General features: G+C 54.8%; 1 protein-coding gene across 4 annotated transcripts in view; it reads left to right on the forward strand.

Moving 5' to 3' along the window:
• The window catches only part of PDE5A (phosphodiesterase 5A), a 116589-nt gene that overhangs the window by 75967 nt on the left and 22473 nt on the right, over positions 1 to 18149 (forward strand). For all 4 annotated transcript variants that reach the window (XM_036240179.1, XM_036240177.1, XM_036240180.1 and 1 more), the window contains exons 11-13: positions 1921 to 1980; positions 13088 to 13234; positions 16313 to 16438. In XM_036240179.1, coding sequence (XP_036096072.1) covers positions 1921 to 1980; positions 13088 to 13234; positions 16313 to 16438 — 333 coding nt within the window. The remainder of the gene's footprint in view (positions 1 to 1920; positions 1981 to 13087; positions 13235 to 16312; positions 16439 to 18149) is intronic.

Here is an 18149-nt window from a genome sequence, read left to right on the forward strand (position 1 = left end):
TCCCCGAGTCCTTCTGTCCTCATTTAAGTAGCTAAGGAAACAGACCCTAATATTCCAGAAACTCGTCAAAGGTCATGACCAAACCACCACTCAGGCGCACGGTTTGTCCCATCTGTCCTCTGCTTTTTTGGCAGAAAGCAGTCCTTGACCCGAGTCAGCCATCCACACAGATGGTACCGCCTGGCCCGTCTCGCCTGGCCACCCGCTGTAATCACACAGTTTCAGAACCAAAGACAGAAACCCTGGTGCTCACAGACGATCAGAAGTAAGGGAAACAGAGAACCACCGTCCATCTAGCAGAGTTCACATGCCTAGACCAGCCACTTCCCCATCTCTCGGAAACGCTGTTTAGAGAGGTACAGACAGCTCCTGAGTGTTCCGATTGAGTCTTGGGTAGAGGCCGGGGATCTGCGAATCCCTGAGCTCCCACAGTGAGTCCAGCCCTGCAGGGGCCAGGGCACTGCTGGCCGGGGCGCTGGCCCCATGCAGGCCCCTCGCGGCAGGACCAGCCCACCCAGGGGCAGCCCCTTCCACGTGGACTCATTAACTTCCGTGAACATGTGCACTTCATGTACCACGGAAATTTCCTTCATCACAGTCCGGTCTAGGGACACAGACTTCGAAGACTGCCAGTGTCTCTCCTCGTCGTGCATATGTAGGTGTGAGATAGAGTGTTGACCTGCTCTTGTCCGGTTGAGATGAGCTGGAATCAACGTGTGGGATATAACTGTTCCCGGTCCGTAATGAACCCTGAAGAGTTAGGAAGTTAGCGCCTTATACGTCGAGAGTCAGCCATGACCAGGATGACTCTTCACTCCCTCGGGTGAATGTAGAACACTGACAGTTTTGCTATGGTCTCATGTAAGGTTAGACCGCAGATCGTAAACCAGGGGAAATCTCGGTTCCAAATACACACACACACACATGTTTAGATGATACACACACACATACACGTGTACATACAGTTTCAAAAGTCTGAAAATGGTTTTCTTTTTAACAATGATCCTAAAACGTTTAGAGGTTTCTTGTACCTCTGTGTTGTCTCTGACAGAAGTGAACGTTCAGAAACATGTTTTAAAAGCGTGATAGACATTTGAAATACAACCGCCACCCTGGTTCAAAAGATTGTAATATTATCCCACTGCGTGAGGGTCTCACTCTTGAAAACGGGCAGGGGTGATCCCTGGGTCCAGTGGTAAGAGACAGTGAGCCTGTCCGTCTAACCCTGTGGGGTCGTGGACAGCGCTGCAGGGCAGGAGCGGGGAGCTGGGCCGAGGCCCTCCAGCCTTCTCTGGGGTGAGCTCGCAGCCAGGGCAGGGGAGCCCCTGCACGTGGGTGACCTCGGCTGCCGGGGGACGGGTTCCTAGGCCGGCACCTCTCTGCACAGCTCTGAACCCTGTGAGTGCGCAGGGGTCCCTGGATCGGTGGCAGGGACACCCGAGCCATGCGGTTTTTCTTCATGAATTTTGCGGGGTCACAGGCCTCCCCTGAGAGCTGCTTCCAGACGACTGCTTTCCAAATGGCAACATTAAAATGTCAGCCTGTGCAGAGGTTGTTTTCCTAATCCCGTACATAAGCACACGGAACGCAAGTCAGTTTGAAAAAAAATAAAACACAGACCATTGAAATTCAATGTTCTGCCAAGTTCGAGCCCGCGGCTTTACACAATGTGTTTGTGATATCCGCAGTGCCAGGCTCAAAGTGAGCAGCCTTCTTGGAACATGGGGAGAATAACTCTGCTTTCCAAAACAAACAACCGAATTGAAATCTGGGGTTTTCTGTCCGTTGCAGAAAACACACCAAACCTTGACATCCGAAGAGTCTAGTTCTCCTTCCGAGAAGTCTTCGCAGAATCCCAAGCTTGAACTTCGAGGCCCTGTTGGTGTCCTCTCGTGTAACCTGTCCCGTCTCCGCCCGCAGGTCCTGTCCTACCACGCCTCGGCGGCGGAGGAAGAGACCAGGGAGCTGCAGTCCTTAGCGGTAATGCCCTCCTCCTCCGCGGAAACCATTCACAGAGCGCCTCGCTCACACAGGGGGCCTTCCTCGGGGTGGCTGCGTCCACTGGTAACGGTCCCCGAGACACTTGGTCCAACGCGGTAAATATTTAGATGGACACTCGTAAGAATATGTAACTCCAATTTCCTGCAGGGCTGAAAGTGACCGATAATCCAAAGCAAAGGGAGTGACTTATATTGACTTGTCTGTCATACATTATGTGATTCTGGGTGGGTTTTTTTTTTACTCCTGATCATTGTTCTAATCTTTACATTTATCTTAGGCCAAGATTAAATTCAGTTTCTGGGCAAATGGGGCCCGGTGACCCCAAAGTGGTTGCTCAGTGAGGGTCATGACAAGACTTGATAGTGTGTCACCAACGACCTTTCCTGTGTCACTGAGAATTGCGAGTGATTTTAGTTCCTGAGCATGTGGCCTGGGAAGTGTTATTTGAAACTGGGCTCTTGTTCCTGACCTCTCATTCCTCGCTCGCCGGGTGCGCTGACAGGTGCGCTCGCTGTGTGCACTCCCTGTGTGCACTCGCTGGGTGCACTCGCTGGGTGCGCTGACCGGGTGCGCTGACAGGTGCGCGCTCGCTGGGTGCGCTGACAGGTGCGCTCGCTGTGTGCACTCCCTGTGTGCACTCGCTGTGTGCACTCGCTGGGTGCGCTGACCGGGTGCGCTGACAGGTGCGCTCGCTGTGTGCACTCTCTGGGTGTGCTGACCGGGTGCGCTGACAGGGAGAAGCCCTTTGGTCTGGAAATGGAATGTCGCAGGCTGCACGTGTTGGTGGACGCGCACGCAGGTCTGAGGTGTTAACACTTCGACACCAGGGCTGGCCTTCTGTGTTTCATTTTGAGACGACACGGGTCAGGCCTGCGTGAGATGTGACAAGGGTCATGTAGGGAATGACAAGGGCGTGGCCAGGTCATGGAGGTTCACTGTCATTGGCTTCAGCCTCGTGGCCCACCACATGCGGCCCTCTGAGCCCACCCCTGCCGTTCCTCCTGTGAGCTGCGCGACCCTGTCAGAGGCCGCACTGGGGCAAGAGAGGCCAGTAACTGCTCAAGGTCGCTGTGGCCGCAAGTGGGAGCCAGGACACACACGCACACGCACAGACACACACATGCATTCACACACGGCACATGCACACACGCGCGTGCGCACACACATACACATGTGCCTGCGCACATACACACACATGTGCACATGCACACATATATGCACACACGTGCATGTACACACGCGCACACACAGCGCACCTGCAGAGCCGTGCACATCACCACGGTGCTGCCTGTCAGGGGGAGAGGATGACGGTGCCGTTGGTAAGAAGAGGGACTGGAGAGAAGAACCGCCGGCTTGTGCGGAACACGTAAGTGAGGGCTGCAGCGGGACCGCCAGGGGAACGTGCACCATCGGGGGGACGGAGGCGTGGGGGGCTGGGGCTCAGGACAGGAGGCGGTGGCTGGGGAGGTAGCCCTGGGATGAGCGGTCCCAGGGTGCTGGGATCACGGCAGTGGGGCGGTGGGGAGAGCAGAGAGAGCTGGAGTGGGGGGCAGACCCTTGGGAAGGTCGGTTTAGATGGAGGAGCAGGAAAAGAAGAAGCTGAGACACACGAGGTAGACAAACGGAGGCAGCGGAGGACGGCAGAAGGCCCCACGCAGAGCAGGTTCTGGAAGGAGAGGGGGCCCCCGACTTGTAGGAAGGGCGACACAGCACGAGAAGGGGACAGAAGGCCCCACGCAGAGCAGGTTCCGGAAGGAGAGGGGCCCCCGACTTGTAGGAAGGGCGACACAGCACGAGAAGGGGACGAGCCGCCGGTTGAGAGAGCAGCTTCGGGAGCAGAACAGCAGCAGGTAGGAGGAAAGGAGAAAATGGAGGAAAAGGTCATGAGCCGTCTTTCAAAAACAAGTTCTGTGTGACAGAGGAGGAGCTACGAAGGGTGTTGCTGAGTCACAGGAAGTGTTTTGCGTGTGCTCTGTGCCCGTGAGCAGCGTGTTCTCGGACCGACAGGGAAGGAACAGGTACGTGAGACCAACAGTGCAAGTCGGGGTGAGCGCCAGCCTGGCTGGGCCACAGCGCTGCGGAGAGCCGCCCGCGGCCAGGACGACAGGGAGCAGTGACGAGGAGAGACGCGTCACAGCATGCACCACATCCGGGCCGGTGTGCAGCTTGTGTGTATTTAATCCGTGACAAACGACAGGGAGCGGTGACGCGGAGAGACACGTCACAGCACGCACCACATCCGGGCCGGTGTGCAGCTTGTGTGTATTTAATCCGTGACAAACGACAGGGAGCGGTGACGCGGAGAGACACGTCACAGCACGCACCACATCCGGGCCGGTGTGCAGCTTGTGTGTATTTAATCCGTGACAAACGACAGGGAGCGGTGACGCGGAGAGACACGTCACAGCATGCACCACATCCGGGCCGGTGTGCAGCTTGTGTGTATTTAATCCGTGACAAACGACAGGGAACGGTGACGAGGAGAGACACGTCACAGCACGCACCACATCCGGGCCTGTGCGCAGCTTGTGTGTATTTAATCCGTGACAGCTCTCCACGTCGGCATTGGCAGCATTTTGAAACGTGGCCCGAGGTCGAGTGTTCGGGTGGGCCTCCCCGGGTGGCAGTGGGGTGCCAGTTTAAGTCAGGGGTCCGGGCCAGAGCCCACAGCCCACTGCCCAGCGCGGAGAGAGGGTGAGGGAGAGGCAGGGAGGGGGGGGGACTTGGATGCTAAGTTAACTCACTGATGGGCAGGCTGAGCCATTTCCCGAGGGGAGCTTGAGGAACCTGAGGTGACGTTTCCCGAGAGGTTCGCTTCTGTTGGGGTTAACGTCATTCGGAACTGGCTGTATTGATTTTGTTCTCAATGTATTTGAAGGAGTGAGCTTTTTTTTTTTCCAGTTCTTTACAAAGGTTTATAGGATTAAAGTACCTTTCACATCAGGCTTTCTGGGCCCATCTGTCCAATCCTCCTAGAAGGCTCAAGCCTGGAACTAGACGGAACCATGACAGGGAAAGACACGGGTCTGAGTGTTTGCAGGCCCCGTGCGATTGTTATAAAGTGAGGTCAAGGGGACACGCGGCCATGTGTTGTCCTAGGTAAATAAAGGCTAGCATACAGAGCGATGTCTAAAGACAATGCTAAGAAATCGCTAGGCTGCTAAACTTTGCTTTTCACTTGGAAAACAGCAGTCTTTCAGAAAAACCTGAAAATTGTTTTCTCAATTAGGTTTATAGTTTCAGCAAGAGAAAAACACAGTGGAGTGACTGAAAATCCCCGTATTGCTGTATTGTTCAAAAAGCCACCTGTTCCAGTTGGAAAACAGATTTTGGAAGCTGCACCTGGAAGTTTAGGGCATATACCTTGTAGGTCAAATCACTCACTTAAAGTGGTTGAAATTCAGCACCTGATCCTAGTTTTCTGCCCACGGAATAAACATTCCTTTGCAGCCCCAACCACACAGGTGTCTGCGCCCTCCGGCGATTGTTGATCCCAATTTAAAACCTAAAAGAAGTAGAAAAGCTGTCACGCTTTCTTAACCTTTACTTTTATAGATTAGTTCTTAAGGGAATTAAACAGGGCACATATACTAAATATTTATGCCTGTGCCCAGAAACATTCTCTAGTTACACAAAAGTAATTCTGTTGATAGGAAATTCAGAATCCTTATTTTGCCTTCTGCTTTTCTTGAGTTCTTTAGTTTATTGAGTTTTCCGTTTCTAATCGGATAGTCTCGGCTTAAAAGTGGGTGTAGCACACAGACGCCCTTAAACTAAGCCTTCTGCCAGGTACATGTCAGTACTCCTTAGCCATAGGTTATTGCATAAAACGTAAAGGAACCTGACCTAGGTACAGTTATCAGAAGGTAATAAATGTTTATTCATTATAGGTAACTGGATTCTTAATAGATTGGCTGGTTGCCTTTTCTGCCTCCCTCTCTCGTTAGAAGAGCAGGAAATGAATATGTAGTAGGGGTTAGTTTTTTAAAATAAGCTTCTTGGTTTTCTCATGGAGCCGATGTTCATGGAGCCGATGTTGATTCCGTTCCGTCCCCCCGGCCCCTGCTGTGACTTCTGTAACCATGCGAGACAGATGCAAAAGCCAGAGGAGACCCTGCTGTCCAAATAAGGAGAGAGGGAGAAGCTCACCCCTTAGGCAGAATGTGCTGGGACCTCCTCACGACCTTCCCGTCCCTTCTCTGCTGCAGAGAAGGGCACTGAGGGGCAGAGCCAGGCACCCGACCTCTGATGCCCAAGTCAGGGTGAGGGTGTGATCCAAGGCCCCCTACCAAGATGACCACATTCCCTCACTTTTGGGGAAAATCTATATCGATAGCCAAATGATCAATGGAGAAAGTTTGGAGACACAGTAACAAAGACGAGTTGAAGCTGCGATCTCAGTAACCAGTGTCACTGAACTGCAGGGACCTATGGCATCCAGGAAGTCCCCCTCTTCCTGAGTGCTGGAGACACTGTCCTGCACAGTCCGGTCCCTCGGACCTCCTGGGGCCTCCACCGACACGTTCGTTTTTGTGGGGGTCCATAACACGGGCTGGAATGCACAGTGATGACACGACAGGTTCCCTCGTTCTTCCCGACAAGCTAACCTGACCTGATGGCTTCGATTTCGCTAGTGGACTGTTTCCACCGGTGTTCTTGGTGCCCCCAAAATAGCGGGCCCCCTTCCGGAAGTTCTTCCGCACGTAGATGTCTCCAGACGCCGTGTGCTCGTCCCAGCTGAAGTCCTGCATTCGCTCTACAGTTGCACTCATGAGCGCACACGTGTTTCGTCCTCATCGCGACATCATCACATGCTTTGTGTGGCTTTGACACACTGCACGCCCGCTAGCCAACTTGTTTACAGTCTGTGCCTCTTCCCTGTTGAGATGTAAAGGGCTCGGCTCGTATAGCGTTAGAAAGAAGGGGAAGCATAAAGCAGGTCACTCTGGTTACTGGGACTAGACCCATCCGGCCCGGCTGTGCGCGGTTCGCTCGGTTCCCCGTAGGGTTTGGTTCCACGTGGAGCCAAATGCTCCCCTTCCTTTGTACTCGTAGATTTTCCCTCATTCGTCCACGGGCTCCCTTCTCTCAGGGAAAGAAATGCTAACAGCCTTGGAAACAACTTGTGTGCATGTCTTCTTTAAAAGCATATGTTCTGTGCATGTTGAAGTGGGGAGGAGAGAGATTGGCCTCCGGGACATGTACTGGGACAGCTGTTGAGTGGCTTTATTCTAAGACCTATAACCAAACTGCTCTCCACAAAAGAGGGCCCGATCGGGGGTGGCAGGGGTGCTGGATGGGGAAAGGGAGGAGAGGTGAGACACCTGACCGAGGACCTGTCCCGGAAACTACCAATAAACTCATCAGTATATTCATTTTTATTCCTGAAAATAATTTCCTTAAAGAATGGATGGCTGCCCTGGGCTATTTGGCTCAGTGGCTAGAGCGGCAGCCCTCAGACCAGAGAGTCCCGGGTTCGGGTCCCACTAGCAGCGGTTCTCAAACTGTGGGTCGTGACCCCTTTGGGGGTCGAACGACCCTTTCACAGGGGTCGCCTAAGACATCACAGTAGCAAAATTACAGTTATGAAGTAGCAACGAAAATAAATTTACGGTTGGGGGTCCCCACAACCTGAGGAGCTGTATTGAAGGGTCGCGGCATCAGGAGGGCTGAGAGCCACTGCGTCAAGGGCACGGACCCCGGTGGCGGTGCATCCCCGGCCCTGGTTGGGGTCGTGCGGGTGGCGACCACTCGATGCGTCTCTCACATCGATGTTTCCTTCTCTTCCCCCGTCCCCCTCTCGCTCTACCTGAAGATAAATGCAAAAATGTCTTCGGGTGAGGATAAAAAGAATGGATATCTGAGGGAATTCTCTTCCTTTGTACTGCGTGGACACCAAGCTCCGGGAAGCTCCGCTGTGACTTTAGGCAAACAGGTGACTCTGTGAGTCCGGGTGCCCCGGAGAAGCAGCCCGTGGGGTGATGCAGCGAAGGAGGTTTGTTCTGCGGCGCCGGCCACATGGCTTGGAGCTGAGACCCCAGCCGCCGGCCGTCTGCCCGCCGAGACCAGACATGGTTCAGTCCGGGTCTGCGGGCCGAGAACAGGTTGCTGAGCTGACCTTTGAGTCCTCGTCCAAGGCCCTGGGATGAGACCCGCTGCCCCAGCTCCGGCAGGCAGGTGGGAGCAGAAGGGCGACCTCTCCCTTCCGGTGCCAGTGGTTCCGTTCGGGCCCCCACAGACTGGGTGCTCCCCCACGTGGCTGCAGACGGTCTGAGTCCACGGATTCGTCTCGTCCAGAAACACCCTGCCTGGCACACCCCCAAACAAGCTTTAATCTGGGCACCCATGGCCAGCCCAATGTACACGTAGAACTAACCATCACAAGTGACTGAAAACGTCACTAAACGTGCACTTACTTACATGCTCTGGCGTGGGGTCGGGAACCATCTGGACAGAGCCAACATGCTGTGGTATTGCACTTGAACTGTGCATTTCAATCATTTATGTGTCTGTTGTCCTAACAATAAGAGTGGTAGTAAAACAGCTACTATTTAGTAATTGCTTAATGAGAACCTGATTTGCGTGTTCTGCCGAGTTATCAAATGAATGAGTCAGTCAGTAGATTCTGGAAAATCCAGACTTTTGGAAAGCATAGACTCTAGCATGAAATAACACAGCTCAAGCTCCGTCAAACCGTTCAACAAGACTTTGCGTTTTCTTCCCCTTTAAAAAATTACGGAGCTAGAAATCAGGTAAGAGCCGACTAAACATGTAAGACGGCCGGCTTGCTGGCGGTAGAGCCAGACCTGTCCAGGGCGCTGAGATGCAGTGTCGTTGACCACTCTGATCTTCGTGAATAAATACGGCACAGGTCAAGAACACGGGTCTGGAGAGAGACGCCCAGCCAAGCCCCGCGCGGTGACCCCAGGCGAATGAGCCTTCTCTGGGCCTCCGCGTGCTCATCTGTAGAAAGAGGATAATAAGAGTTTGTCTCTCAGAGTGGTAGTGGCCAGAGTTCCTGGTCACGCGCCTGTTCAGGATTAGGTATTGGGAGTGGACATCGTGGGAGGAAAATGTGTCCTCAAAACCAAGGAGCAGCCGCACAGAGATCTTTGTGTTCCCGGTCTGCCCGCCCAGGCCAGTCTAACCACGTGCCCCGAGGACGCACATGCTCACCTGTAGGCCTAGGTAGAACTGGTGGGCGGACCAGCCGTGTGGGAGCCAGCCTCGTGGGTGGTAGGAACAGAGCACACCGTCTGTCTGTACCGTGTGACCAGATCTCTACTTGCGGGGCATCACCCAGAGCGGACGCTTGATGTAGCTGACCGTCACAACTTGGTGCGTGGCATCGCCTGGGGTCACCGCGCGGGGCTTGGCTGGGCGTCTCTCTCCAGACCCGTGTTCTTGACCTGTGCCGTATTTATTCACGAAGATCAGAGTGGTCAACGACACTGCATCTCAGCGCCCTGGACAGGTCTGGCTCTACCGCCAGCAAGCCGGCCGTCTTACATGTTTAGTCGGCTCTTACCTGATTTCTAGCTCCGTAATTTTTTAAAGGGGAAGAAAACGCAAAGTCTTGTTGAACGGTTTGACGGAGCTTGAGCTGTGTTATTTCATGCTAGAGTCTATGCTTTCCAAAAGTCTGGAGCATGGAAAAGCCACGTGAACACAGCAGCTAAGGTGCGTCCGTCCACGGACCTTAAGGGCTCAGAGTCAGAGACAGAGCTTGGCTGTGTCCCGGAAGGTCCCTGGCAAGGTGACCTTCACTCTGTGGAATTTGGTTCCAGAGTGAGAAGGCCAGAGACATCGAGCCTTGGAGACAGTCGAACCCAACCTCCCCGCGTTACAGCTGAAGGAACGGGCAGACGGGTGACAGGTCGCTCGGGGTGGCAGCAAGCAGTCCTGTGCCCGTGTGCGTCACCTCACTTTGAAGTGTCTCTCTGTGATGCTCAGTGTCCCTGACCTGCAGATGTGGGAGCCGATGGGATTCCGGCTGGTGACCACGCTCACCAGCTCCTGTCGGTCAGCGGCTGTCTGGAACAACGGGGTTTGGTTAAGGACAGCTGAGAAAGGAGGTGTTTCTATACCTCTGAGCGCTGCTGCTTTTAGCTCAGTCCACCCCTCTCCCAACGATGTGTGCAGTGCCCCTCCTGGTGGTTTCACCCCCAGAGTTGCTTGGTTTTAAAAATTTCACAGGAATGGTGACAAGGGGCCAGAGCATTGAGAGAAAGAGTCACGGGCAGGCGACTGACGTGGAGAACTTCCTCCGAAGAGTCACGAGAGGCACACCGGTTTCTCTGTTGGTCTGAGAACAGAGAGGAAAATGAGGTTCTGCTGCCGAGCGTTTCTCCGGGCTGCGTCTGTCCCCGCGAGCCGTGTGCGCTGCTTGCATTCCGTTACTCGGTTCATTTGACACAAATGAAAACTCGCAGCACGTGGAGGGGGGAGCAGCTCCTGGGACCAAGATGGTGTCACGGTTCCCGTTTTGAGCAGGGGTTTGCAGTCATCAGACAGATGCACCTTATTGCACCTTCTCGCTTTATAGGATCTTTAAAACTGTCATTTCTGTTCGTCTTCAACACCACAAGGCAGCGAGCTGTGTTACCCCGTGAAGAAAAACAAAGTCAGGAATCTCACTTGGCAGATTCTAACAACCAAGCCGTCGCTAAAAGAAGCGGTGAGAATCGCGAGCACATAACCTGCCCCGGAAATAGCACAGACCGAACTCCCTGCTATTCGGAAAATGCAGAATAGTTGGTCTTAGAAAACCATCTTTCCGGGCCCGTTCAAGGCAGACAGAAAGCTGAGTGCCCTGGAGGTGGCCCCTCGAGCTCTAAATGACGTGTGACTTTCTCATGGCGGTAGTCACGGATCCCAAGGCCCCCGGCCTCTGTGCCCCTGAGCGCAGGGCCCTGCGCGGAGGCCGGCCCGGGAAGGGGCGCGGCGGGGCGGACCAGGAGCGGCGGGGACAGGCTCTCGGGAGGGCCAGCGGGCGGAGCGTCTGTGGAGCAGGCGCAGCTGCGCCGGCCTCTCTGCCCCGAGAAGCGAGAATACCCTCGGGGAAGGAAAGAAGACTTCCTGCTCGTGACTAACGATGCCGCAGGGAAACACGTGTGCGCCCGTCAGGGTCGCGGGGGGACAGCTGCTCCGCTGTGCGTTGGAGGTGGCTGTTCCCCTCCTCACTGAGCTCTCCGCTCCGCTGTGGGTCGGAGCCAGGAAGCCCTTAAGTAAACATCCCAAACCCTCTTCCCCTGCAGCCCACGCCAGACCCGGGGGACTCACTTAACACGACGCACATTTTCTCGTGGAGCGGGGGCTTGGGAAAAGTCGTATTTGGAGTCGGAAGCGGGGATGTTCATTTAAAGTTGAAACGTGCCTGGTGTATGCACGTCAGATGCGCAGGTCACGGTGCCCAGGAGAAGGTCCGAGTGCCCTCGTTGGTAGGGAAAGCTCTGATTACTCTGTAAGAGCGTTTATTGTTTTTGTTTTTTCCCTTTATTGATTGTAGAGAGAGAGGAAGGGAGAGGGAGAGAGAGACAGAAACATCGATGAGAGAGAACATCGATTGGCCGCCTCCTGCACGCCCCCCACTGGGGATCAGGCCCACAACCTGGGCATGTGTCCGGACCGGAATCGAACCGGCGACCTCTTGGTGCAGGGTCGACGCTCAACCACCGAGCCACACCTGTTGGACCTCCATAAGATCTTATCATTTGACCTTTTTACTTCCCAAAAGGTGGAGGTGAAGCAGAGTAGTGAGATCCCAGATATTCACAGGAGACCTAAGGGCTTTGGAGGGAGTCAAGGAAAATGCCTTAAGGGGGGAAACCTGATTCAGATGCTTAATTTTCTTCCCTCTGCCGGCACCAAACCAGAGCTTCCTCTCATCAGTGACTGGGCCCCATCTGGCTGACGTGCTGGCATGTGGAATGGCCCCGGGGGGCAGGGAGTGGGGGTTCCTGCCCGTGCCGATCCCCGAGCTCCAGAGCAAATTAGGGGAGATGCCGACGGCCGTGCTTGTCTGGGGAGCCAGGACGCCTTGGACGTGTGTGGTGTTGCTTCGTGGGAGTTGGGGCTCAGTGTGACCTGATGTCTCAGGAGAAGCCGGAAATCCATTATTTTTGCTTAAAACGATGTAACACATCTGGTGGTTTTTAATAACATGCAGCCGCAAATGAAAGTGATCAGGAGGCATGTGCCAGGTCTGTGACTTTTCCAACCCAGCTTTAGAGCTTCCCCTCCCCAGAGGTTCTCGTCCTAAAATCGAACTTAGGACTCAGATTAAGTGAAGGGAATGACACGTCTCTCTTGCATTTGTTTAATCCATGTTCATATTAACACGTTTCAAACAGTATCTATCCATAATCACGACGGATACGAAGAAGTGTCGATCCCACTGTGGTCCGAAGCAACACAGGAAATGACGTCGGAGTGAACGCCCAGTAATTTCACAGGCGTTCCCAAGCCGGGGTCAGCTCTGGAGGCACTGACCCTCCTGTGGGTGGGGACGGCGCCTTAAAGGGGCTCCTCACTCAGAGTAGGTGCTTCCGGGACAAGCAGGAGGACCACGGAGCGAGGTGTCCGACGGAACTGCTGGTGTTAACGACGGTCCCCTGGCTATGGGACCAACACCAAGGGTGGTCCTCAGACAGCCCCTCCCAGAAACAAAACCAGCGTCTCAAAACCAGCCCAGAGCTGCAGAAGCAGGATCCCCATCTGCTTGTCTCCCAGGGGACAGGAAGTTAACCCCTGTGCTTGAGTTTCTGGGCCTGAAAAATGGTTGTCTGAGAATTACACGCAAAATGCTCAGAACATCATCCCTGTCCTGCTCCCCACTTGATACCCAGCCCACAGCCCTGGGACAGGCCAGGACAGGCCAGGACGACATGAACACCGGGGAGGCATAAAGGGACCGCTGTGCGGGCCTTCGTCCCGAGTCCTGGGCCAGGTTCCGTCTGGAGCAGCGCCTGTCTCTCCGCTGCGCCCTAGAGGAAGGTCCCCAGTGCATGGGGGGGGGGGCAGACACGGGTGCTCCCCCACGGCGAAGCCAGGGTACTCATTCACGCTGCACCCCTCCTGTCACCAGGCTGCCGTGGTGCCGTCGGCCCAGACCCTGAGAATCACAGACTTCAGCTTCAGCGACTTCGAGCTGTCTGACCTGGAAACAGCGCTGTGCACCATCCGGATGTTCACCGACCTCAACCTGGTGCAGAACTTCCAGATGAAACACGAGGTGGGCATACAGCGACGTCCTCTGGCACGCGCGTGTGTGTGCACGCGCGTGTGAGTGCACGTGTTATGTTTGTGTGTGCATGTCAGTGAGTACACGTGTGTGTATGTGAGTGTGTGCGTGTGTGTAAGAGAATTAGTTTTGGATGCTTGTGTGAAATACGGATTTTTAAGTTTCAGTGATTGATATACTGTAGCCTAACCCTACCAGAGAATTAAAAAGAAAATTACCAAGCCCCATGAAGACATTCATCGGGGTCCCACCAGGCTGTAGACTAGGGGAGTCTTCCCAACGTGAGCTGGGGTGTGCGAAGGCAGGAAGACGGGGGGGTGGGCACCTCCAGGGGAGGCTGGCAGGGAAGCACTGGGCAGGGAGGTGCGAAGCCAGGCACATGGACCCTCGCAAGTGGATCGGAGGAACCGGGATCTTGTCCTGGCGACAGTGGGGTCACCAGGGAGTTGGAAGCAGAGAGGCGACATGGTGTGACTGCAGAGTTGCGACAGCACTGTTAGGGCCAGACTGAGCGAGCGTCTCTGAAATGGGGGGTGAAGGCGACTGTGGGGAGCTCTGGGTCCCCACGGGGCCGCCGTGCGGGGAAGATGAACACAGGCTGTTGCCAACGTCGACAACCTCACTGGCCTCCCGGAAAAGCAGGGCCAATCCGCACCCTCCAAACGCAGTCTGAAGAGACGGGGGCCCCTCGTTGTTTACCTGGCCGTGCACCAGCGCCGGAGAACACGAGGGAGGAGGGGGCCGTCCGCCAAACGAGTCCAGTCGTTTGCCGCGAAGCTGTTGGTTTCCGGTCAGCGGACGTCTAGACTCCCGGTACGGATCTCCTCTCGGGAATTTAAATACCGCCAAGGCCTCGCCGTGTGGCCGTCTGTTAATTCATGAAATGCGAGTTGACTGGCGTGGTCAGTGGGCCCCGCACGGTGCTGGGGACACGGTTCCACAGTGAGTGTGTCCGCTCTCCGAAGCCTCGCCCGTCGGGATGACAACTCGGGGCGGACGTGCAGGAGGAGGTGAACACAGCAGCCTTCACGGTGTAATTGGGGGCTGGGCCTCGTTCTCTCTTCAGCTTCACCAAAGCCTGTTTCACCCTTAGATGATACGTCCGTAGTTAGATTTCTGGGTTTTCCTTGATCCCTTCATCAATACCAGTTATTCAGTACTTCCCTGCCTCGTTTCGAAGCCTATCAAAAGCAAGTTTCGAGAGTTTCCCAGACAAGAAGCTGAAGACGTTCACCACCGCCAAACCGGTATTGAATGAAATGTTGACGGGTCTTCTCGGAGAAGAAGATAAAAAAATATGAACAATAAAATGGCAATAGATACAGATCGACAACCGAATCTACAAACAAAATGATCGAGCAGCACAGAAACAGACTCGTAGATACAGAAAACTTTTTGTTGGTGACCAGATGGGAGGGGGTTGGGTGGAAAAGATGAGGGGATTAGGAGGTACAAATTGGTGGTTAGACTGAGGAACCTCAAAGGGAGGGGGGAGGTGGGGCGGGAAGAGAGAAACTGAAGAACTTCTGTGCGTCTACGCATGACCAACGGACACGGACAGCAGTGTGGGGAGGCGGGGGCGGGGGCATCTGTAATACATTCAACAATAAAGAAAAGTTTAAAAAGGAAAAACAAAAACAACAACACAAGTTTATAGTTCTTACTTAAAATCCCCAATAATTATGTTAAGCGAAATCAGCCGGTCAGAGAAAGACAAGTATCACACGATCTCACTTATTTGCGGAATCTAATGAACAAAATAAACTGACGAACAACATAGATCCAGAGACGTGGAGGCAGGGAACAGACTGACAACCTCAGCGGGATGGGGGAGGGGAGCGGGAAGAGATAAAGCAAAGAACCTATACACATATATGCACCACGGACACAGACGATGGTGTGGGAAGGCAGGGGTGGGGAGTCCGCAGGGCAAAGAAAGGAAGGCTATCTGTAACATCTTCAGTAATAATAAAATGTGTCCAGTAAGACGAAGCTGTCGTGTTCCTGGCTAGCCCCGCTGCGAAGGGTCCTCATGGAAGAAGGTGTGCGGACGTGGGGTGAGCGCTCAGATCTTCCGCCAGGCGTGGTACCAGGGACGGGAGGAGCGAGGGGTACTCGGGCTCCCTGGATCAGTGTCAAGGACTGGGACAGAAAGGCCCGAAGAGAAGGAGGAGGGCACAAAACCCCGGACCCCCCTCCTCGACCAGCAGTTCCGCCAGGCCAGCGAGAGGAGACCTTGGCTCTGACCTACTTCTGACAGTGCTGGCCATTGTTCCAGCGCTCTTCCCAGTCCCCAGGGCACGTCTTTGTGTTCCAAGCGTCTCCAGTGATGTGCGTAGGGACCGGCACACGCTTGTTATTCTGACAGACCCCCGGGAGCCTCGGAGATCGTCCGGAATTGGAAAGAGGCCGCTCGATGGTGACGCAGACACAGAGCAGCCGCGGAGGGAGCTCGCCTCCCTGGGGCTTTGATTCCACACGCACCGCTTAGAAGCTGAATTAAACCCAGCTTGTGCGACTCTTCTCAGCAGGCTCTCCTGTTTTCTTCCATCTTTAAAGTAATTTTTTCATGTGGAGCTCGGGGCGCTATTTGGCATTTACTTATTTATTTTTTTCAACCACATCTTGGTTACCAAGCAGCAACTCCGTCTGCGTGTTCAGGCTTAGTTTCCAAGGGACCAGGACTAATGACTGCATCAGGCCTGGCAGCTGCCCATGAACACGAGCCCTAAACCTTGTCGCCAGTCAACCCCAGAGCCTCACACCAAACACCTTTGGGGACAAATAGCAGGAGCCTGAGAAGAACGTGGCGTGGCCCCTTGCGTGGCCCTCTGACAGTGAGCCCGCCGCCATATGTGACCCTCTGCTGGACTCTCCTAATTGATGACACGTGGACACTATACGTTTCAGGAAGCTAGTCAGCACCCTGCTGGGCCCCAAACAGCTCTCTTAGAGCCGGCTTGCGGTCGGCCTCTGATGGAGCCGGTGTGGTCACAGGGTGAGCTCCGCAGCCATGTGGCTCACGTGAGTGTCGGCACTGTGGTAACCACGCACGGTCTCTTCCCACAGGTGCTCTGCAGGTGGATTTTGAGTGTGAAGAAGAATTACCGGAAGAACGTCGCCTACCATAATTGGAGACACGCCTTCAACACGGCCCAGTGCATGTTTGCTGCCCTCAAAGCCGGCAAAATCCAGGTGCTTTTTACAGACATTTCTGTGGCCGAGGCACGTTGTGGCCGTGGTAGACATTTCTGTGGCCGAGGCGCGTTGTGGTTGTGGTAGACATTTCTGTGGCCGAGGCACGTTGTGGCCGTGGTAGACATTTCTGTGGCCGAGGCACGTTGTGGCCGTGGTAGACATTTCTGTGGCCGAGGCACGTTGTGGCCGTGGTAGACATTTCTGTGGCCGAGGCGCGTTGTGGCCGTGGTAGACATTTCTGTGGCCGAGGCGCGTTGTGGCCGTGGTAGACATTTCTGTGGCCGAGGCGCGTTGTGGCCGTGGTAGACATTTCTGTGGCCGAGGCACGTTGTGGCCGCGGTAGTGCAATACGCAGCGTACCCTTCAGGTTTGTTTGTTGTTTAAGAGAAAGCATTTTAAAATGTTTTTCCCTTTCTTGATATTAGAGAGAGGAAGGGAGAGGGAGAGAGAGATAGGAACATCGATGAGCGAGAACATCGATTGGCCGCCTCCTGCACGCCCCGCACTGGGGATCGGGCCCACAACCCGGGCATGTGCCCTGACCAGGAATCGAACCGGCAGCCTCTTGCTGCATGGGTCGATGCTCAACCACTGAGCCACCCTGGCCAGACTGAGGTTTTTTAAAAATGTGCACTAATGATGATTGAGAATACCACTTATTGCCAGTTACGAAATAAATTATATCTTAATGAAAGAAAGCGAGTATGGCAAAATACTTAGTCGCTAACATTCTTTCGTGTAGTATGTATATGTTGCATAGTAACATGATCTTCAAATAACTTCGTGTTCAGTTTAAATGGTGCTTGGGCAAATAACCATGCCCTTCGGGGGAAACTGAGAGAAAGGACTGACGTTCGCAGTCAGCCTGCACCCTAGGAGCATCCGTCCAGGCCCCTCGGCTCGGGAGCGTGAGTCCATAGATGAGTCCGGGCTCCCGGTCACGGGTTCCCTTGAGCTCTGTCCATTTCACAGGCGCCGAGCAGACAGTGCCCGCGAGGTCGCGTCCCTCCTCCCCAGGCCACAGTCTGCCATCCCTGTCCTTGGACTCCAGCATCGGTGGGAACCGCCTAGTCGTCCTTGGGCAGGGATCCCAGCCCCCACACAGAACTCTCGCACCCAGAGCTCCCGTGCGGTTTGGTCCTGAACCCCAGGACTGGCACCTCTGCTGCTGCTTCCTCAGGGGGGCACCCTTAACCGCAGGCCGGAGGGAGCCCCACCCCGAGTCCTGTTCTCCCGCCGCGGCGGACGATCGTAGGAACAGGCCCGATTCGTGTCGGAGCCCGGGAGGTCACGGGGACCCCACCGCCGAACCTGTCCTGGCTTTTGTGAAGAGCACCCAAGTGCTGGCTTCCGTGCATGTCGGGACGGTGCTCGGGGGAGCGTTGGGGATCCCGGCAGAACGGAGCGGAGGGGCTCTCAGTGGGTGTTGTCCTGCTGAGAACGTGGCGCTGGAGAATGCAAAGGACAGCCCCAGAAATGACCTGGGCTTGGCCTTGGAGTGTCCTAGGCAACGTTTTAAAGCCATAGTTTCGTCCCTAATCCCCTTCGGTGCATTGTTTCCCTGAACGTCCGCATGTCTGTGTGCCTTGAGGGCACAGGCAGAGCCGGAAGGTCCTGAAGGTCACAGAAGCAGCTGGGAGCTAGAGGTCAGGGAGACCTGAGGGTTCCGAGCTTATCTGATCATTCACAGACATTCACAGATCATTGG

This window comes from Molossus molossus, unplaced genomic scaffold, assembly GCF_014108415.1.
Source record: "Molossus molossus isolate mMolMol1 unplaced genomic scaffold, mMolMol1.p scaffold_m16_p_4, whole genome shotgun sequence".
NCBI lineage: Eukaryota > Metazoa > Chordata > Mammalia > Chiroptera > Molossidae > Molossus > Molossus molossus.